This window comes from Leopardus geoffroyi, chromosome B3 (genome assembly GCF_018350155.1).
Source record: "Leopardus geoffroyi isolate Oge1 chromosome B3, O.geoffroyi_Oge1_pat1.0, whole genome shotgun sequence".
In the NCBI taxonomy this organism is placed as follows: Eukaryota; Metazoa; Chordata; class Mammalia; order Carnivora; family Felidae; genus Leopardus; species Leopardus geoffroyi.
The window spans coordinates 53,549,273-53,571,990 of record NC_059337.1 but is presented as its reverse complement, the minus strand read 5'-3'; the positions used below and the strand labels follow the sequence as shown (position 1 = coordinate 53,571,990).

The following is a 22,718-nucleotide window of genomic DNA, read 5'->3' as shown; positions in this document are numbered from 1 at the left end:
TCCAAAATTTCATCACTGAACTGCCTTCTAGCATGATCTTAAGCAGTTATTTCTATAGAGCATAAAGTTTATGTAATTCTTTACAGTAAAATCTGTTCATAAACTCACCTTGACAGAAATACTTTTATCTATCATTAAGAGTTGAAAGAAACAGATTTTAGTAGAGGGGTGGGTCAAGACAGTTTTTTAGAAAAATATACTGTGTATAATAGATCTTGAAAATTATACAGACCATACGCTTTTATTTAATGTGAAGGCACAACTTTAACATAGTTAAAAGCAAATGTATTTCAACTATTTGATGTAATTGTCAGTACCAGCTCTTTAAAAATATATATTTGCAAGCATATCATTGAAGCTTCTTTCAGACTGTCAATTCAAAAATCAATTTCAAAAGTCAAACTCTATTTGTAGAAAATCAATTGACAGGTCTACAAAATATTATTGTTGGACATTCTGTTCGCCAGCAGCCACAGGGCTTTCTTCATTTGTTGCATAGTCCAGGTGGCCCATCACCTAGGCACAAATAAAACAAGTTAGGAAATGCAAATTTTCAATTTGCCCTCAATATTCACTAATTTGGCAAAAGGATTCCCACTTTTTAAAAAGGACACACAGTACTCCCTGGGACTGAGCACTCCTTTTGGAGCAATATAGTGGCTAAACATCCATGCTCTAAGAATAAGATCAGGGTGACAGAGAAAGCCTCATCATTTGACTCGGAGCCAACCTGATGAACTCTTTCTTTAGATCTTCTACTATTTCCATTTCCCAATACGAATTGCCCTTCATGGCAATGGGAACTCTACCACAAAAGGAAGATATTCCTGATGCTTAATCTAGGACACTATTCCAGGCAGTGTTCACTCCTAAAGGTAAAAAAACTAAAAATGACCCCACAAGTCACTTTGAGAATATCTGCTGGTTTGGGGACAGTGTAACTTGGTTGATGCCTTGAACTGACTGTAAGACAATTGAAGAATGATACTTGAGGGGTGCCTGGGTGGCTCACTTGGTTAAGCATCTGACTTCGGCTCCGGTCGTGATCTCACAGTTCATGAGTTCGAGCCCTGCATGGGGCTCTGTGCTGACAGCTAGAAGTCTGGAGCCTGCTTCAGATTCTGTGTCTGCCTCCCTCTCTGCCCCTCCCCACTCGCACTCTGTGTGCCTCTCTCCCTCAAAAATAAATAAAACACTAAAAAAAAAAAAGAATGATACATGAAATTATGGAAACATTGTATGACAAACATTTCTACTAAAAACAAATATACTGAAGGTACTTAAAAGGTCAAATGAGTATCTGAAAATAAAATCAAGACTACATTTGCTATAGACTACTTTAGAGGAATTACCAGTTAAACTTTTCTCAAATGATCACTTCAGCTATGCTCCATATTCCTAAATAAATCTTTTCATATTTGGGAATGAAGGAAGAAGAAACTGCTTACATGTTTTCAGTTTCTTCTTCAGATAAACTTGCTTAAAAATAGAAACAAAGTACCTACTGTCTTTGCGAAGATTGTCAAAGATTTTTAGATTAGTGATTAATTTTCGGTATTGTGATGCACATTTTCCCTTCTTTATCAAGAATTAGAAGAAAGACCAGCAAGATAAATGTTCCTATTTTTGTAAAAGGATTCTAAAAGCTTCAGTGTTTTTTGGAAAAGGAAGCAGAAGGTGGAGTCATTTCCAAACGGGGTCTCTGAACTTGCCAGACAAGAAGAACACAACATGAGCTGAAGCTTCTGCTGACAATTGTCTCAAGTAACAGAGACAGCTTATAAAACCCAAATCTGCCAGTACTCTACAAGTCATCTCAAGGCCAAAGCAGTTTTGAGGTCCTTTATTTGCCAAAGATATTCCCTACATTAAGATAGTTACATGTTCGTAGCACTTCGAGGAGGGGGAAGGTCCAATCAAGAAAGGTTAACATATTTACCAAACATTTCACTAGATGAAACATAAGATGAAGTTGTTGAACTGTTGATTTTAGTCATAATTCAAATGAGGGACAGAAAGGAGAAGCATGTAAGATATATTTAGGCTCCTTTTCTTCTAGCAATTTAGAAGCTCTGAGGATAAGAGGTTGGAGCTGTGGGGAAAGAGAACTAAGTGGCCTCAGCAGAATGGGTGCTGGGGAAATCCTCTTTCTTCCCCAAGACCTGCTTACCCTGGCAATTGTGCCCTAATGACAGCCTATACTCCCGACGTTACCACACACCTCTTCTTTCCTAAACCTCAGTTACCTCACTGGCACTATAATCTAATTCCTAACTACATAAGCAATGTATTAGATTAAAAGAAAAACTTTCAAAATCAACTTATTAAGAAGTAAACATCTGTACTCTTTATTTACTTTTCTTTACCGACTTTTCAATGAAAGCAAAGCAATATAGAAACATAAAGCATGACCTTGAAATAGGTTTGTATGTATGTATGTACATATTTATTTATTTATTTTAATGTGTATTTCTTTTTGAGAGAGACAGAGCGCAAGTAGGGGAGGAGCAGAGAGAGTGAGGGAAACACAGAATCCAAAGCAGGCTCCAGGCTCTGAGCTGTCAGCAAAGAGCCTGATATGGGGCTTGAACTTACAAACCGTGAGATCATGACCCAAGCCAAAGCCAGATGCTTAACTGACTGAGCTACCCAGGTCCCCCAGATAGGTTTTTATTTTTAAAAAACTTTGGGGGGGTGCACCTGGGTGGCTCAGTTGATTGGGCATCTGACTTCAGCTCAGGTCATGATCTTGCGGTTCGTGGGTTTAAGCCCTGCGTTAGGCTCTGTGCTGACAGCTCGGAACCCGGAGCCTGCTTCAGATTCTGTCTCTGTCTCTCTGCCCCTCCCCTGTTCGTGCTCACTCATGCTCTCTCTCAAACATAAAATAAAAAACATAAAAAAAAAATTTTTTTTTTAATTTTTTTATGTAGGCTTCACACCCAGTGAGGAGTCCAGTGTGGGACCTGAACTCATGACCCTGAGATCAAGACCTGAGCTGAGATCAAGTTGGATGTCTAACCAACTGAACCACCCAGGCACCCCAAAATAGGTTTTTAAAAACATAACAAAAATTAATATAGATAATAAAATTAACTGGCAAAATTGGTATAATTCTTCATAATATTTGTAAATAAGCAAGGTCGATTTGGAAAGATGTCCTCTGAAATTGGGTCAGTTTGCCTGGCATTTACTGATAGTTACTGATAGTTCTATAAGTGAACCAGACTCCAGAAACACTCTAATAAAACTATCATTAAAGGGGGAGAGGTAACCGGAGAGTTGTTGATACTAAAGCAGTGTTGTTCTAAGTACCTCTGTATTCGGACTTGTCAGTTACAGCTTGTGACTTCTAAAAATAATTAGAAGCACTAGTGACATTTAACAGAGACAAACCCACTGTTTACTGGATATCAACAAACCGAACACTTACTTCCTATCCAGAGTAAAAGAGCCCATTGGAGATTGCTGCATAACTCTAACTCCACTGATTTAGAAACAAACAAAAAAATCCCCTAAAACGATGATATCTTTTAGTTGTTCTTTATGCCAAAGTAATTATGCCACTGCTTGATTTTTCTCTCTAGAGAAAAAAACACCTTTATTTATTCTACACTAATTAGAACTTAAGACTTTGAGTACAATCACATGGAGTTGAATACTGTAACTCTTGAAGCATTCGTGAGTTGAAGCATTAAAAAAAAAAAGCTGAAGTATTTTCTTGAAGCATTCAAGAAAAAAGTTCATAGTAAATAATAGTGTAAGTGGCTTTGAATTATAGGAAAATAATGTACAATTAAGATCTCCAAATTAGTCATATTTTAGTGAAATCCTATAGAAATGTTACTTCTTTTGATCAGAGAAATTAATGGAAAGGGCTGAAAGACTCTAAGTCAAATACTAAAGTACTTCCATGAAGTCTCAGTTTTAGAAATAAATGGAGTATAATTTCCCCTTTGGAAAAAAGTATAAAAAGGCTAACCATGACATTTAAAAAATCTCCAGTGCACATATGTGGATCTTGAGAAACTTAACAGAAGAGCATGGGGGAGGGGAAGGGGAAAAAAAGTTAGAGAGGGACAGAGAAAAACCATAAGAGACTCTTAAATACAGAGAACAAACTGAGGGTTGATGGGGGGTGGGTGAGAGGGGAAAGTGGGTGATGGGCACTGAAGGAGGGCACTTGTTGGGGTGAGCACTGGGTGTTGTATGTAAGCCAATTTGACAGTAAATCATATATTAAAAAAAAAAAAAAATCCTCAGTGCAAAGGCCTGCTTTTTACCACCACTATTCTTTTTTTTTTTTTTAATTTTTAAAAATGTTTATTCACTTTTGAGAGAGAGAGAGAGAGGGACAGAGACAGAGACAGCATGAGCAGGGGAGGGGCAGAGAGAGAGGGAGACAAAATCTGAAGCAGGCTCCAGGCTCTGAGCTGTCAGCACAGAACCCAACACAGGGCTTGAACTCACAAACCATGAGATCATGATCTGAGCTGAAGTCAGATGCTTAACCGACTGAGCCATCCAGGTGCCCTGATTTACCACCACTATTCTTGAACCCACTCTAGTATCAGGTATTGGAATGAACTAAATGATTAATAGCATAAACAAGTATGTCACCACCTTAGATTCTGGCTTTATTTTATATTACCCATTTTGTATTTGATTATGTCACAAAGTAGCAAAAACTGTTGGCACTTGCAAAAAGAAATGATTACATATAAAGACTGTAAAGATACTAGTCTCATTTAACGTTTAAAAGTGTCTCACTTTTAAACACAACAAACTTATAATAATTTTGGCAATTTTATGAGGGCTGCTAAAACACAAACTTACACACATACAAAAGTGACTAAAGGTCAGTGGATTAAGGACTAAACATTACAGATGCTTTGCATGAAGAATTTCAATAACACTAATGGAGAATTTATAGTGTATAAAATACTGTTATCAGCAGTGTGGGTTCCTAATACCTATGAGATAATAACTAACCGAGGAAGTATACATAAATATCTACACTGTGAAGCAAATATTAATAAGTATTTAAAATACAAAATCCACAAAAAATATGGGGAAAGGTGAATCTAATTTCAAGTGGAGAACTCTTGGGTATCTGCTTGGAGAAGGAAGATTTTGAGTTGGGAATACTATAAGAGATATTCTGGAAACCATCTGGCAATGCTATGAAAATAATGGAGGCAGAGGGAGAGAAGGGAAAAGGTTATGACACTGCTAGCCTGAGAGACGAACCAGAACTACCTGAGGGCTGATTTCAGGGCTGACCCTCAGGTGTATCTTACACTGGGTCAATACCTTGTCTCCCTCTGTTTTACCAGAATTTTTGAGGTTCCAGGTTGTACTTTCAAAGCCTCTGCCTAGCCTTACCTGATCTCATCCACTTGCCTACCAAGCCCTGGGCTAACCCACCACTATGGATTAGATTTTCCCACCTGCCTGTAGATCCAACCTCATTTCATGGATGAGGAGACAGTCATAAGAGATGACGTGACTTGGCAGAACTGATTCCAAGGTCTATAATATACTGTTTCCCACAAGTGTCAACATTCAAGCTAAATAAATTTTGAGTTTAGCTACTTTTTTTTTTTTAAATAGGAAACTGCTGTGTGTATATATATATATGTGTGTGTGTGTGTGTGTGTGTGTGTGTATGTGTGTATATATATTTAAAAAAATTTTTTTAAATGTTTATTTATTTTTGAGGGACAGAGACAGGCAGCATGCAAGCGGGGAAGGGGCAGAGAGAGAGGGAGACACAGAATCCAAAGCAGGCTCCAGGCTCCGAACTGTCAGCACAGAGCCCGAAGTGGGGCTCGAACCCACGAGCTGTGAGATCGTGACCTGAACCGAAGTCAGATACTTAACCAACTGAGCCACCCAGGTGCCCCTGAACTGCTGTATATTTTAAAGTTTATTTATTTTGAGGGGCGCCTGGGTGGCGCAGTCGGTTAAGCGTCCGACTTCAGCCAGGTCACGATCTCGCGGTCCGTGAGTTCGAGCCCCGCGTCGGGCTCTGGGCTGATGGCTCAGAGCCTGGAGCCTGTTTCTGATTCTGTGTCTTCCTCTCTCTCTGCCCCTCCCCCGTTCATGCTCTGTCTCTCTCTGTCCCAAAAATAAATAAACGTTGAAAAAAAATTTAAAAAAAAAAAAGTTTATTTATTTTGAGAGAGAGAGGAGAGAGAGCGAGTGAGCGAGCGAGAGAGTGAGAGAGAGACAGCAGGAGGAGCAGACAGAGAGGGAGGGAAAAGAGAATCCCAAGCAGGTTCCACACTGTAAACGCAGAGTCCAATGTGGGGTTTGAACTCATGAACCATGAAATCACGAGCTGAGCCAAACCAAGAGTCAGACACCTAACTGACTGAGCCACCCAGGTGCCCCTAATTTTAAGTTTAAAGGCCGGACAAAAGTAGTAAAACATTTTCTTTTTCACAATAATGGGGATAACTTTGTGAAGGCATTATATTCTATAAATTTCAAAAATGCTGGTTTTCTAAAAAAATAGATTCTCTCCTGGCAGCAGTCTGTAATATCCTGCAACCAACTTGCCTAAAATTTCAGCATGTGCCTTTTCTTCATATTTTAAAGTCTAGTGTACAGTGGGAAAATGACCACATTTAACAGATTTCTTTTTCCTCTGAGGCTTGTGATGGCTATCAAATCTTTTTGCAAACTGAGTTAAACGAGCTAGATTTAACAAACACCTTAAGTTTTAATATTCAAACTGGGAAAACAGAAATCTAGTTAATGAACTGAAAAGTAACAGCCAAGCAACAAATAAACCAAAACAGAAAACCCAATTCCTATAAATAATAGCAGCAAATACACAGTGTTTATGATATGCCAGGCCCTATTCTAGGCAATGTGCATATTTGACAACAACCAACCCTCTGAAATAGGATGATTATTATTCTTTTTTACACTGGAGGAAACTGAGGCACCAAGAAGCTAAGTAACTTGTCTTAGGCCATGTAGCTAATAATGAACAAAATCAGAGTTCAAACTTCGGTAATCTGGTACCAGACTCCACACTTTTATTACTATGTGCTATTTTATATTCTGAATATCTTTACTTAATAGAATGATGACATCACACTCCAAAAGTGAGAAGTGTATAACCAAAGTTGTCTTACTCTTTTTTTTCTCTTAATCTTTTTTCTTTAAAAAAAAATTTTTTTTAAGTTTATTTTTAAGAGAGAGAGAGAGACAGAAAGTGTGAGGAGGGCAGGGGCAGAGACAGAGGGGAACAGAGGATCTGAAGCAGGCTCTGTGCTGACAGCAGAGAGCTTGATGTGGGCTCGAACTCACAAACTGTAAGATCATGACCTGAGCCGAAGGCAGATGCTTAACCAACTGAGCCATCCAGGCACCCTTTTTTCTTTTTTAATATAGTTAAACAGTAAAACAAAGTTCACAAGCTGCCTCCCTGTCCACCCCTCTCCAACCCTGCAAATTTGTTTTACCTTTTTGGGTATGTTAAAGTGAATTTTCCTACAACCAATTGTCTTATTTAGCTTCTATGTTATATGATTAAGGCCCTGGAGTCTGCCCTGCTGGGGTTATTTACTACTGCTTTGTGTCAGCTGTAGTGGTCTTCCCCTTCATAGGTAGTTACTGTGAAGCAGAATTCTAATTTTTTTCAAGATCACTATTTTTAAGAATGAGAATGAAACTTGGATGGTTTAAGGCAGAGGAGTTGTTCATAGGGAATATAAATGCATCCCTTGGTTGAATTCCTTCCTTACCTACCATCCTCTTTCCCCTCAATAAACATCATAGAGAGAAAGGAGGAAAGGTAATAAACCAGAGAGAAAGTGAGCTGTATTTTCAAAGAAACACAATGTTATGACATTTACGTATATGACATCTTTAAAATTCAACTATTTATAGTGTGAGTTGGCATAAAAAGATCTCCACACAAAATGTTCAAAGTAGTTGGCCCTAAAGGAAGGTGGGGGCATGTGGAATAGTTAGAAAAGGACGTTCTATGTTTACTTTAGACACTTTTGTATTACTTGTTTAAAGAATGTAAACATGCATTACTTTGTAATTAAAACACACACACAAAAAGAAAGTAAAAACAGGATTAGGGTGTATGTAAAAATTTTAGTTCATTAATTGCCACTAATAATATTAACCTATTAATCATTATAATAGAACAAGGATAATCAGAAATCCTTCAATGAACATTTGTTCACATCAACTTTGTCCAAATGTTTAATCACTTTCTGGACAAACCCCTGAAGAGAAATTACTGGGTCAAAGGAAATGGTAAAATACAGTACATGTGTTTGAGAGTATTACATAGCCATTAAAATGATTTTTTTAATAATGAATTTAAAAATGAAATAACACGCAGTGAAAAAAAAAAAACAGAGAACTCTTTGGAGTATGGTATCATCTACTCACATATGCATTTATCCAAGAAGGCACACGAGGGAACTCACATAAATCTTTTTTTTTTTTTTTAATTTTTTTTTTTTTTCAACGTTTATTTATTTTTGGGACAGAGAGAGACAGAGCATGAATGGGGGAGGGGCAGAGAGAAAGGGAGACACAGAATCGGAAACAGGCTCCAGGCTCTGAACCATCAGCCCAGAGCCCGACGCGGGGCTCGAACTCACGGACCGCGAGATCGTGACCTGGCTGAAGTCCGACGCTTAACCGACTGTGCCACCCAGGAGCCCCGGAACTCACATAAATCTTAAGAGCGCCCACCCTCGAGGTGGTGGAATTATAGGTGGACTTCCTTTTCTTGTGTTTTCCTATACTTTCAAAATTTTCTGTAATAAGCACACATTTTTAAAATAAAATGCTCTAAAAGCTGTATTAAAGGGGAAGGAAAATTTTGTAAGTAAAAATGCTGGTGATGAAAATAACAAGACACATACTTCATTCTGTAAGACAGTTATATGTGTTCTCATTAACAGTTCCGAATTTAAATTCTAACCTAAAAATTTAATGTCAACCCTAATCAAAATCTCCTTATGTTGCTCATCTTCTCTGTCCTGCTCTACCTCATAACCAGTGAATCAGATAGAAACTTCTTGCTCACAGTTCTGTCCCGAGCTGCTGCTTCTCCCTCTGTGTTCTCACTCGGTGCTTCCAAATTTCTGTCTCTAGCTAGGTCTGTTTCCTGCACATCAGGAGACATTCATTCATTTGCCTATTATTTCTCTCTTCTTGTTGGTCCTATAGGTGCTCTGAAATGTCCAATATTGAATTCATCACCATTTTCCTCAAACCTGTTGCCCTTCTTTATCTCTGTGAATGGTATCACATCTACCTACTCAGTTACCTAAGGCAGAAATCCTGACTCCATTTCCTTCACTTCTCCCTATACTGACACTATCACTGTATTCCATTAATTATGACTCTAAATTACTCTGGACTTTGTCCTCTTCTTTTGATCTCAATACTCTATTGATTCTGGCTACTATTGCCCCTGATTATAATAGCTGCTTTAAGTTTTGCTCCTTTCTTCAATCCATTTTGTAGATTTCTTAAAACCTTTAAATGGTCTCCTATGTTCTCAAGATAAGAGTTCAAAGACCTCTTTGAAGGTCTTTGGCTTACAAGACCTTATGGGCTGTCACCCCTGTTTCCTTCTCCAGTTTTCATTTCCTACTGTTACTCAACATTATAGTCATCCTAAATTTCACTCAGTTTCTAGAATGTGCCATGCTCTCTTCCCTCTGAGCCTTTCAAGACATGGTTCTTTCCACATGGAACACATGGCTCAGGCTTCAAGTTTCAACACATAAATTTAACATTCTTTAAGACTTCTCTAAATCACCTTTGATTCTGTCACAAAACCACAAGCACTGGGTATCCCATTGCTAGCTTTCATGGCACCCTATATAACGAATAAATACATTTATCATACTTTGTTAGTGACTATCTGCATCCTCCACAAGCATCTCACTTTCAAGAGGCCATGAGAGTAAGACTGTTTCTAACTTGTTCATCTTTTATCACCAGCACCTAAAATAGTACCTGGCTCACAGAACTGCTCAATTAACATTTGCTATATGAAAATAAAACTATTTTAAGAAAATGGTTATGAAGAGCACTTTCTGGGATGTGGCTTTCAAAGGCTAGAAGTAGAGTGTATGTTGTAGGACATACTTTAATTTTTAAAAATCTATAAAAATAAAAAATTGTGTGGGTGCCTTCTTCATGTAAAAGTTACATGCTATTTTACTGGCTTAGTCAAGGGCCTTGTAGCCATAATTCCATGCGCATAAACATAAGTTGAGACAAAGGCATTGTGAGGTAGGCAGGGCAAGTATTATTATTTTAACGAAATTTCAAAGGAATTACAAGATTTACCCAAAAGAATTCTAGACCACTGCGTCTTCAAATTATAGTAGTCTAACTTAATGAGTTAATCACCTCTTGTTAAATAAAGATGATACCGTAGACCAACTGCAAGATGGATATGAACTTTGAACTGTTTACCTACTAACAGAATTGCAGCCACCCACCCAAAGTATCTCTATTTTTGTTCATGTGACCACTAACACACATGTATGAGGGTGGATGGAGGACGGTAGTTTGTTGTAATAGGCAAAGCAGAGCTAACTGCCTCATGAAAAAAATCAATGTGATGACCCTGACCTTAGTAAGCTAGAGTTTCCCAATCCCCTTTAATTTCAATGGAAACAAATTTTACTGGAATATCAAGAACATTTAGAAAAAGGAGAAAGGGGCTTAACTGTAATGAAGAAAAAATGCAAACATAACAGGTTCTGATACCATGATTTCCTCTGCTCCAGGGATTTTACAGAAAGGTCTGTCTTGATCCATTTAAATCTGAAAAGGGTACCCTATTAAATTTAGTTAGACCCTTTTAGGTACTAAGGAGAGTAGAATTTTTATCTGCAAAACCTTAGGACTCTAACTATATAAATAAATAGCTAATATCAGACTCAAAAATTCTGTACTTACAGTTTTAATTTTCATGAAGCCTACTTTCCTGTGCGGATTTGAAAACTTATGTTGAAATGCTGTTGTGGTTTTCCCTGATGCCCTCCCACTGCTTCTTGGTAGTCTCACCTGGAGTCACCAGGATTTTGGCATCAGATGAGATGAAAACTGATGATGCAGCAGGTGGACAGTAAGGGAGTAATGATGGAAAAAACTTGGGACATCCTGACAGATCCAAGGTAACTTCTGGGCACATAAAAGCTTTGATGTATATATATAGGCAGTTCCCAGCCAAAGTTAGTCACTGAATTACGTCCTAAGATAACTTGGTAACCAAGATAGAAGAAGCACATACCTGATAGCCGTTACCTTTCCAGAACTTTTTCATTTCCTTACGTCTCCAAGCAACAACTGAGGCAGTAATAAGTGTGCAAGGAACTAAATAGAGGAGAGCAGGTTGCCCCTTTTTCATCAGCACCAGAACCACAAATGTAAGTATCATGCCAACAGAATAGGCTATAAGAAGAATACCAATTATCAGTCATTTCTACATGCTGCCAAAGGCAGATTTTGACTCCCTCACTGAAGTGGTGGTTTTCAAATATTTCTAAGGATATTTTTGCCCTATGACTTTTTTCCTAATTTCATCATTTTCCTAGACAGCAATTAGGAGAGACACTCTACAGAGCTTTTGAAAATTTGGAAACTAGTTAGTATTTCAATTATAATTACCCTAATCATCAATCATTGATAAAGACAGTAATTCAAGAGTCTCAATTAGTCACTGTTAAGGATGGTAAGTCATTGCACATTTTGGATAACTAAAATCTGTACCAAGGGGTACTAAAAGTTGCTTTGAAAAATCTTCCTAATTTTAATTATATACTTCCTGGGCTTCAACAAGTGCATACCAAACATCATCTGATCTTTCCTTAATGACTGAGAGTCTCATCATGAACATGGGATCTCAGAACATTGGAGCTAGAAGAGCCTTGACAGACAATTCAGTCTATCTCCTGATTTTATAGATGAGGCAATGGAGGACCAGGGAAGTTAAGTGAACTTCCCAAAATTATACAGCACAATAGACAGAGAACCCTGTAATCTGCTTTTCATTGAGTGTTCTTTTATTCTATCACACTGACTGGTGCTGGACTTTAATATGTTAATGCCCTTAGACAGTATCATTCTTAATATCCTTAGACTGCTTTTCTTATTTCTTTATGTTTTTTTTCTTTTTGTCATCATTTCATTCACTTAGTTTTCTTTCTTGCCGTCAGGTACCTGTTTCTAGTAATACCCTTCTCTATTGCTAGTGTACATTCTTAAGTTACTGCATTTAACTCCACTATGGAATTGAAAACCTTGCTAGCACAGTATGTAAATGGCTCTGGTACAGGCTGCTTACCTAAGAATAAAGAACTTTGGTGTATGAACTTTGAGATACCTGTTTGATATGCTTAGAAGTATTTTTTGGCTTACTTCCTATTCTTGTCTGTTCTCAATAATGGAAATAAAGGGATAAATGACAATTACTTCTGCTGTCCTAGGTTAGATGTTATTGTGCCATAAATTCATTTATATACATACACATTTATTCATATAGTATTTTAAGAAAATCTAATATTATACAATTTATTGATTACTGATATGCCATATGCTCTAATAAAGCATGTAAAATATGCTTATATCTAATAAGCTAATAAAGCTGATAAAGCATATAAAATATGCTTATATCTAATATAAAACCTACTGATTTACTTTCATATATAATTTTTTTAAACCTCAAAAACTTTATAATATAGGTATTAAAGTATTATTCCTTTTTGATGGAAAAACTTGTCTTATTAGTTAATGATGAAGAATTAGAATCCCGGACTCCTTATTTTGACACCTCTACCTTTTCCTACAGACAATATAATTCAAACATAATAGAAAAAAACAGAAGTTTACCAATTGTGGAGGAAACATAGTATATAGAAGAAGAACCAGTCTGAACATCAAATCTTCTACAGTATGCAACCAACAGTCCTAAAAAACAAAAAATAAATTAAAAAAAACCAAGAAAACCCAAACTCCACATTATTTTCTTAAAACAGTAACAGCAACACAAATTTAACTGCAACAGCACACACTGCATTATATTTAACCTTCATTTTATACCATGAGAACATTAAAGTACCCACAAATTCTGGACAAAATTATAAACGCTGAATTTTTTTTTAACTTAATGCCATTTTTAAACATTTTTCCAAGCCATTAAACAATCTTTAAAAACATGATTTTTTATTAGCTGCTTAACATTCTATGATATGGAGAAAATTTTTTATTATATTTCTGTGGTATCAGTTGTATTGTCTCCTCTTTCATTTAGAATTTTAATGATGTAGGTTCTCTATTTCTTAGTCTAATTGAAGGTCTGTCACTATTAGCTTTTTAAAGGACCAACTCTTAGTTTCATTAATCTTTTCTACTGTTTTCCTGTTCTCTATTTTTGCTGTATTTTATTATTTCCTTCTTTCTGCTAACTTTGGGCTTAGTTTGTTCTTCTTTTTCTAGTTCCTTACGTGTAAAGTTAGGCTGCTTATTTGAGGTTTTTCTATTTTCTTGATCTATGTGCTTATCACTATAAACTTCCTGCTTAAACTGCTTTTGTTGCATCTCATATGTTTTGGAATGCTGTTTCTTATCATTTTTTTTAAAAGTATTTTTTAGTTTCTCTTTTAATTTTTTCTTTGATGCTTCAGTTGTTCAAACTATTTTGTTTAATTTCTATGTACTTGTGAATTTTCCAGTTTTCCTCCTGTTACTGATTTCTAGTTTCATGCCACTGTGGTCAGAAAATATACTTGGTATGTAATTTCAATCTTCTTAAACTTGCTAAGATTTGCTCTGTGGCCTAACATGTGATCTATCCTAGAAAATGAACTAAGAGAGTTGCTGCACTGGACTCTGCCATACCAACTCATAAGGCAGAGCTGTTAGCTTCTCTCTATCTGGCTTTACTATGTAAACTAAAAGTCTTTTTCAGAAGCAGCCGTACTTTTTACCCTTCACAGGCACTTAGTACAGAGAGACTGCAAGAAAAGCAAGGAAGGACAATCTCTCAGCTGATTAGCAAAGACTTCTAAGTCTTTTGCTTCTAAGCTATATTACTAATGGGCTGGGATTAAGTTTACACTGTAGGTTGCCCAGTGAGGAGAATATGCAGACCTGCAACAACTATCAAAGTAGACAGACCATATGCTCTATTTTTTTTGGTATTATAATGCCATGTAACTATTATTTTAAAATAGAAGTAATAGAAATTACAATACACTTCGTATTATTAAATTCAACTTTTGAAGAGTTTTATTATAAACTTTCTTGGGGGAGTAGGTCAAACTGATTCTAGGTGCTTCCTCTAAGAAACTTTTTTTGAGCCGTGGGAGATATCTTTGGTTGTTACCATTTGGGCTTTTTCTTCTACCCCTTGAAATGCCTTTTTTTTTTTTTTCCCCTATCTTGGTCATTGACCCAGCTCTAGCCATAGCTACAAATACTTAATACAGAGTAGGTAACTTTCAATAGATACTAAATGTTGGCGATTTTAAACCATCAGTATATTTGTACTGAAATTGTTACTATTGCTTACCTGGTACAATAATGTCTCCAAAACCCAGTATTGAAACTGGCATGAGGCACACACTCATTACTGAGAAATAGGCCAGCTTTGGTACCCTGATGACTACCGGTAACTGTAATTATGGGGGGAAAAAAAAGGCACCAATAAACTTCTTAGGAATTTTTACCCACATCTCTTAGAAAGGGAAGGATATGAGAGTAATTGTTTTAAAACTTTTAAATAGACATTTTAGAAGAACTTGAAATCAGAGAACATAAACTATACATATATACTCTGAATCTATAGAAAGGTTGAAAGAAATAGATACACAAGTTTGGAAAAATGAAACCCAACACACATAAGGGTTGACAGTATTAATCTAGTATCCCCACATCTAACCTTTTTTTTCCCTTTTTACCAAAAATCGGACTGAGGCCTTGACATAGATTTTTTAAAATTTTTTATTATTATTAGTTTTTTTGCAATCTGGATTTTTTCCCCCAAAGAAGAATCTTGTCTCAGAGGGTATGATTTAAAGTCCAATGAACATATCTGAAATACAATCCTTACTTTCTCATGGGGAGCTGAGGGTTGAGCAGTGGCTTCCACCAAGTTTCCATCATTCTAGGATGAAACCCAAGTCAATAGGTATTTAATAATTTAGAATAACTAAGAAAAGGGCTATATTTTGTGAGAAATAAAGTTTTACAATACCTTAACATGCACTACATGACCAATGAATTATACAGGAAGGCAAAATTATTAACTGGACACACATATATACGCTGGCAGCCATTTCTATTTAATTGCCATCCCTACCTTTTCATTATTTCCAAAAGGTCCAGCTGCAAGTTCAACCATGATGCTCTCGCCATTCTAAAATTGAGGAGGAAGATGAAAGAAATTGCCCAATCACTTAAAGAGAACAATCTACCAGTATTCAAAAATAATTTGACCCCATGGCTAATGGCCTACAGAAAACTGATGAAAAATGGGCTGTAGAACACTTTTTTCCTAAAAGAGTCTAGCAAAAATTGGAGCCATCTAAAACAAAATTCACCTAGTATATGGCTTCACACTATTAGAGCTCAACAATGATCAGAAACTAGCAGATAAACCACACACAGATTATTCAAGTGAAGCTTTGGGCAGTGATCTGTACTGACAACTAACAGCTACTAGCATTTTTAATAGGCTATAAATTTTAAGTGCTTGTAGTTACATTATGTCATATATTATGTGCCCTTAGTCATTTTTAGCAATAACAATGAATAGAGACACAAGAAATATTAAAATCCGATTTGTAATAAATATTGGTAACTTTCTTTGAATAAAAAAAGACTTTTGACCTTCTGCCTACTTGCCATAATAACAATGAAGCCAAACTTGAAAAGACCGAGTCCTAAAGAACTTGAGAAACATCTTAAGCTTGTCTCCTGTCCAGTTTCAGCCTTGCCAGCTTTTTATGTCCCAATCAAAACATTAACCTTAGCTGAATTTCATCCATGGTATCTGGCTAAGGCCTTTTTATGTGGGCTGTGTGAGGAGTTCCTTAATAGTTCCTTCCTGATAGCCAAGTCTGTTGTGAAAGGGAAACATTTGGAGGCAGCAAATTAAGACTGCTAGAAGCATCCATCTATGCTTTACATTATGATGAGTATATCACCAAATAGGTAGTGGGAAGATAAATAAATGCTGCATAAGGAGAATTTGATCAACTAGTTATAATATTTTCCATGTGGGTGGGGAACATTGGAGAAATCACTTTAGTGTTTTTAAGAGGACTTCACTGATACCTGAGCTGAGTAGAAAGGATACAATCTCTAGCTACAGAAATCTTTTCCTCATGTTAAGCTTCAGGTTACAGAAGGGTTAAGTGCCACAGGAGTTTAGGAAAATAGACTAATATTAAATACAGTTCCTTATAGCAAATTACCATAATGTGATTTAATTTCTAGACAGAGTACATTTTGGTTCATTTTCTGTTATTTTAAACACTTAAGTAAAGACCATCACTGACATCCTCTCCTACATTCAAAGATATCTAAGTAGTATTTGTAAGATACTATACCAAGTTACAGGGTGGGTGGAAAAAAATGAAGACAGGTTCTTATAGCCGGCCTGCTCAGCTTACTCATTAAAACTCTACTAACACCAGAGTTGAAAAACAGGTTTAAAATGCCCAATGTTTAATCCTTAAAATTTTCAGTTAAAAAAACCTCAAAAATCAGAAATTATATATGTAATTTTTATTTTGAGTTACCTACTAAGGTAAGGTCTACAGCCTTAATAAAAACAAGCAAACCAAACTCAGAAGAAGGTGTTAAAGTAAATCTGCACTAGTGAACTTCAAAGAGCACTTCTAATTTTTTACACCAGATCAGATTACTAGAAATCACATTCCTGATCGGTGGGAACTAATATGGAAAAAAAAGAAGATGAAAAATTCTCTAGGCAGAGAATAAACAGAGAGGGCTCATAGACACCTTTATTATTATCCTGTATCTTTAAAATTCTGAGACTCCAGTATTAAAACTGAATGGAAAAAAATTTTAAGGGTTTAGTTACAGTTCATATCTATATCCACTGTGTAATAAACGTGTCATATGCTAGGATTATCTGCTGATTTATGAGAATGGCTTTGTACAGAAAATGCTTTACTTTCATTATGAGATCCCTTTAGAGTGACTTACAAAAACATTTTTTTGAACCGAATAAATTGATACAAGATGGGACAGCTATAGATAGAACTTAAAAAAATGCTTTCGGGTGCCTGGATGGCTCAGTTAGTTAAGTGTCCAACTCTTGGTTTCAGCTCAGGTAATGATCTAATGGTTCATGGGTTCAAGCCCCACACTGGGCTCTGTGCTGGCAGTGTAGAGCCTGCTTGGGATTCTCTGTCTCCCTCTTTCTGCCCTTCCCTCATGCTCTGTCTCTCTCCCTCTCTCAAAAATAAATAAATGTTAAAACAATGCTTTCATTAATTGACATTTTTTGTTATAATCCATAATACTAATTCTATGCTTTAAAAAGGTTACTTTTGCTCAACAAAGTCACTGAGTCAAATGGCTCATCATTAAGGCACAGAAAGATTCTAGTTAAAATGGTCCAGTTAGCTCTAATTTGGGGCAGTTAACTATGTTTACTACCTACTTGCATTTTAGCTCCCAACAGGGCACATGTTTGTGCCACATATTTATGCTATTATAGCAAATAGTAAAAGTGCAATTTTACAGTGATTTCACAGATGACAGGGGCTAAATAAAGAACTAATGGGAAAAAACATAGTGATTATAATATCAGATATTGAATATGTGAGAATGACAAAGGATAAAGAGATGATATAAAGTTACAAAATAAGACTCAACATAAAATGGGGAAATTGGGAGAACTGAGCAATAAAATACTCACAAGATAGGAATTGAGATAAGGCAGAAAATCATGACAAGTAATGAAGGACTATCACACTCACCCAACACCTCTCCCTTATTCTGGGAACAGCAATGCCATTTTATGGAAGAGCTAGTGGCAGGGCTGGTTTAAGTGAACCAGGAGCTGTCAGCTGCTGATTCAAACCTCATAGAAAAAGCCAGTTTACGACAGTGACCAATGGACAGAAGTGGAAAGGGAGAGTATATGCCCCTGGGTCTAGTTTCTCCTGAGGCCCAGCCCCACCCTGGCCTCTGGTAGACAGAGGAGGGGCTTTGGATAGAGGAGGGGTCCTTTCTGATATAGAAAGGTTACAGTGGGTTCTGTCAGTTCTGCCCAAAAGAATTCTACTGACGGAAGAGGAAGGCTGGAATGCTAGCCAACACTCCCTCATGGAACGGATTAGGAAACAGAAGCACAAAGTGCTGAGTGACCTGCCAGGGTAACAAGGTTACAGAGCCTCACATTAGGTGCTCTTTCTTAGTCTCAAATTAGGGGTACAGAAAGGAAAGCAGCAATGACACATTTTCATTCTTTTTGCTGTTTATATTATCTATGGCAAACATTTATTGTTTTATAATAAGAAAAGTTACTTTAAAATGAGTAGGAAGAAAATTTGTGTTCTCATGATTAGCCAGGAGATACTTTTCATTTAGTAGAATAACTTAAAGGCTTAAAAAAATCCCCTAGTAAAAGGCCAATTTCAATGACAATTTTTTGAAAGAGAATTAGAATGCGTTGAATGGTAAATACCTGCAAAATCAACAATCTAAGAGCAGGTTTAAGATTCTCATCTTTTAGCATGTTTCTCATGGATTTCGAATATCATACCTTTGTGATGAATGGTGTTATGAAAACAAAAAATACATCATAGAGGAGGAGAAGGCCTAGCAGTATCACACATGACTGTTGAAAAAAGAAACAAATGTAAAGGTCAAATTTTCAATATCTAAATTAAGAGATTATACTATTTTGCAACTACAAATAAACACGTGAAATTACATTTGAACACTAGCTTTTGAAAGGTATTTAACAGTTATTATTATTTACACTTTTATTCTACCTATCACATTAAAAATTTTATCTTCTTTATCCTATTCTTTAAAAAAAAAATGAATCACTAAGTCAAAGAAATGCTCTTCGTTGATATTTTGTCTATAAGGATTTTGTGAAACTGACATATTACACAAATGAGTAAAAATATTTTAGCTACCAAATCAGTGGTTGGCTGAGGCTGGTTATTAGGACTGATAGCAAAAGGGCAGAACAGAGCTTCTGAAGAGATGAGAAATGTTGTATAATTAAGACAGTGGCTACAAAATCATTCATTTGCAAAACTTTAATAACCTGTACACTTACAATGGGTGCATTTTATTATATGTAAGTTATACATTAATAAAGTTTTTTTAAAAAGAAAAAACTAGCTAGCAAAGTAGTATACTTTACCTTGAAGTTGGGTAACTTCAGTGTTTTAATTAAATTCAGACAGAAAGCAATCCCCAAGATATCCTGTAAAATCCAAGCCCACCTAAAATCAAAAGAAGTTAACTTTAATTGGTTTATGTAGTTATTTTTAGATGGGACTTTTCAAAAGAAATAGATCACTAAAGTGATATCATTCAATTGCTATGATTTGACTATTTGATTACTAAACAGCAATTCTAATGACCAAAAAACCTCTCATATGCTCCATATTTATCAGTTTCCTGTCCTAGAATAACGAATACCACTATACTAAGAAAAAGTTGAAAGGCTACCTCAGAATATATATCAGATATAGTGCATACTTCTCTTTAACCTTTGAACTTATACACAGGTCCCTTTTAGAAAGGTAGCTCAAAACAAAGGATATTAGTGTTAATATACATCCAGAGAGCTACAATCTAAAGGAAATAAGATCTATGTAACAGACTCTACAAGGAATTGATATGCATAATTATCAACTGAAGCTGCCAAAAATTGTATACGCTTTGCTTCCAAATTTTAGTCTATAAGTGGTTCTGGGCTTTAATAATTTTATTAATAAACCATTAAAAAGTTAAAATTTTTTTCTGGTTATCCTTCCTGCAAATGGACAGATATCTGTGTATTTCCTCTCTTACATAAAAGATGTAAGATCTACATACTCTAGATATCCTTTTCTCACTTAAAAATACACCCTTAGGGGGCGCCTGGGTGGCTCAGTTGGTTAAGCATCCCGACTCCTGATTTGGGCTCAGTCATGATCTCACAGTTCATGAGTTCAAGCCCCACACTGGGCTCTGTGCTGACAGCATGGAGACTGCTTGGGATTCTCTGTCTCCTCTCTCTTTGCACCTCCTTCGCTTTCTTTCTTTTTCTCTCAAAAATAAATAAATAAATAAATAACCATTAAAAAAAAAAAATACACCCTGGAAATCACTGCAATCATTGTACTTGTGTGGGTATACCATAATTAAGTATATTTTTGAAGCCTATTTCAGCTTAGATGTTTAAATCATAATACATATTTGCTTCTCTATATGACCTTGAATCCATTAGCATAAGATCTGTTTATTTAAGTATTTATTTAGCTTGTTTCAAGACTATGGTATTCTGGGATAAAAGCAAAAAAAAAAAAAAAAACAAAACAAAAAAACCCATACTAACCAAAATGCATAATTATCATGCAAGATATAAAATAATGTATTCTTAATCTAAGAGCAAATACACTGAGTAGTCATACCTATCTTCATTTCTAAATACAGCCCAAACAACAGATATTGCTATGCATAGTCCAGAGAGAAAGATAAGTCTCACTTCAATGCTTTTGCCACGAAATGTAATCCTAAAAAACAGATCAAAATAGGTTAGTTTACTCTGCAGATGAATTACAATGTTCATGTAATATGAGAAATGGCAAATGTTAACCACAGTCACAAGAAAGTTATTAAAATATCAATTTAAGTTTTAAGTACAACAAATGATACATCAAAAAATCTTTTATCAGTTCAACAGAACTGTCTGTGATGATGGAAATGTTTCAGATCTGTGCTGTCCAATATAGTAGCTACATGTGGTTATTAGCATTTGAAATGTGGCTAACAAGACTGAGGAACTGAATTTTTAAATTTATTTAATTTTAATTAACTTAACTTTAAACAGCCACATGTATATTGGATTGCACAGGTTTAAAACAGCACTCCTACTTTTCCCTGTATCATTTTAAATTACAAATACCAACATTATAGAATTCCTTGTAAGAGATACATACGCGCATTGTCCACAGGGTATCTTACGAATTAGTGCAGCAAGACAGTTGTACAGACTCATTGCTGATGCTATGCAGAAAATTGCTATCATAACATAAACTAGAAAAAAAACAAGACACTAAGTTATATGAGAACAAAAGGAAATGTGATAAGAAAATATTTATACAAGCAATATTAAGGTTTAGCTTTCTTACTGAAACACGATACTTTCAATGCAGTGACCATACTATAATTTGAATAGGTTATTAAACTGAAAATATTTACATCTTGAGTTTCATTGAAGAGTGGGTAGGATTGCTCAAGGGCTGAAGCTGTCTCTACAGTTTCTATCATTCAATGATTCAAACTAACATGTCTGTTAAAGATGTTTACAAAGTGAGTTGTAGATATTTCTAAGTATTTAAATGTAAGGAATGGACAAATTAAGAAAACAATATACGGTGCCTGGGTGGCTCAGGTGGTTGAATGTCTGACTTTGGCTCAGGTCATGATCTCTCGGGGTTGTGAGTTTGAGCCCCACAATGGGCTCTGGGCTGTCAGTGCAAAGCCTGCTTTGGATCTACTCTCTCTTTAAAAAATAAACATAGTATATGTATAAACATAGTATAAATAGTATAATAGTTTAAATAGTATAAAAATAGTATAAATGTTTTTAAAAATAGTATTAATAGTATACTATTTATAGTATAAATGTTTTTAAATAGTATAAATGTTTTTAAAAATGTAGGTTAAGGATGAGAACTGACACCTACCTTAGACATTAACCACGCTATCTATATTTTCCTACGGTGGAATTTATCTCTAATAACTTGATCTGTGGTAAAACCAAATCCATTTAAACAAACTCTGTTATGCTATGAAACTAAGGTAGTTAAAATTCAATTATTTTTCTATATTAGCTATAGTTATTTGACAATTATTTAAAATTACATTTAATCTCCTTATCCCTAAACAGGGGAAGAAATGATTGTACTTTAAAATAAAATATTCACTTTCTTAGCTTTCTCAAAATTTCACAATGGAAATACAAATTTTACCTGAATTTTTCAAGTTCCACTAAATTTCAGAAAATTATAACTCTGTGTAGGTGAGAAAGAGTAATCTAGAGACAGTAAATCAATCTTTCTTCTTTTTAACCAATACAGCTTCTATTGCATCTTTAGAATGTCACAAAAAAGCCTGAAAAATCACCTGGCATCTTGCTGTTTCTGTAGCTGGACAACTTAGATCTTGTTCACGAGTCTGCAAAACTATTCCTTTTTTAGAAACATAGCTACCATTCCCCAATTTTCTGATATCCTTGTTTTCAACTATTGGCCCCTTTCTAATTGGTGAACTTGGACAAATTACTATTTTAGTTCCTTGTTACTTGTTATTACTAGTTATAGATGGTAATGTAAGCAGTAAGAAAGACAGTAAAAAATTGCCAAGTTATGTTTGGTAAATCATACACCAAAGGTTGCCCACCCAAGTTTTAAAACATAGGTAGAAATCATGCTCTTGAGACCCAAACG

The 22,718-nt window shown here is 35.6% G+C and overlaps 1 protein-coding gene across 1 annotated transcript in view; it reads right to left on the bottom strand.

The window, feature by feature from the left end:
• Nucleotides 1-226: 226 nt before the first annotated feature.
• The window catches only part of SPPL2A (signal peptide peptidase like 2A), a 52,727-nt gene continuing 30,235 nt past the window's right edge, over nt 227-22,718 (bottom strand). Inside the window, exons 7-15 of the mRNA XM_045449754.1 lie at nt 21,207-21,303; nt 20,679-20,780; nt 19,421-19,502; nt 18,806-18,880; nt 15,365-15,421; nt 14,576-14,678; nt 12,895-12,972; nt 11,297-11,457; nt 227-516 (exon numbers count right to left, since the gene is read on the bottom strand). Coding sequence (XP_045305710.1) covers nt 442-516; nt 11,297-11,457; nt 12,895-12,972; nt 14,576-14,678; nt 15,365-15,421; nt 18,806-18,880; nt 19,421-19,502; nt 20,679-20,780; nt 21,207-21,303 — 830 coding nt within the window. The 3' untranslated portion in view covers nt 227-441. The remainder of the gene's footprint in view (nt 517-11,296; nt 11,458-12,894; nt 12,973-14,575; nt 14,679-15,364; nt 15,422-18,805; nt 18,881-19,420; nt 19,503-20,678; nt 20,781-21,206; nt 21,304-22,718) is intronic.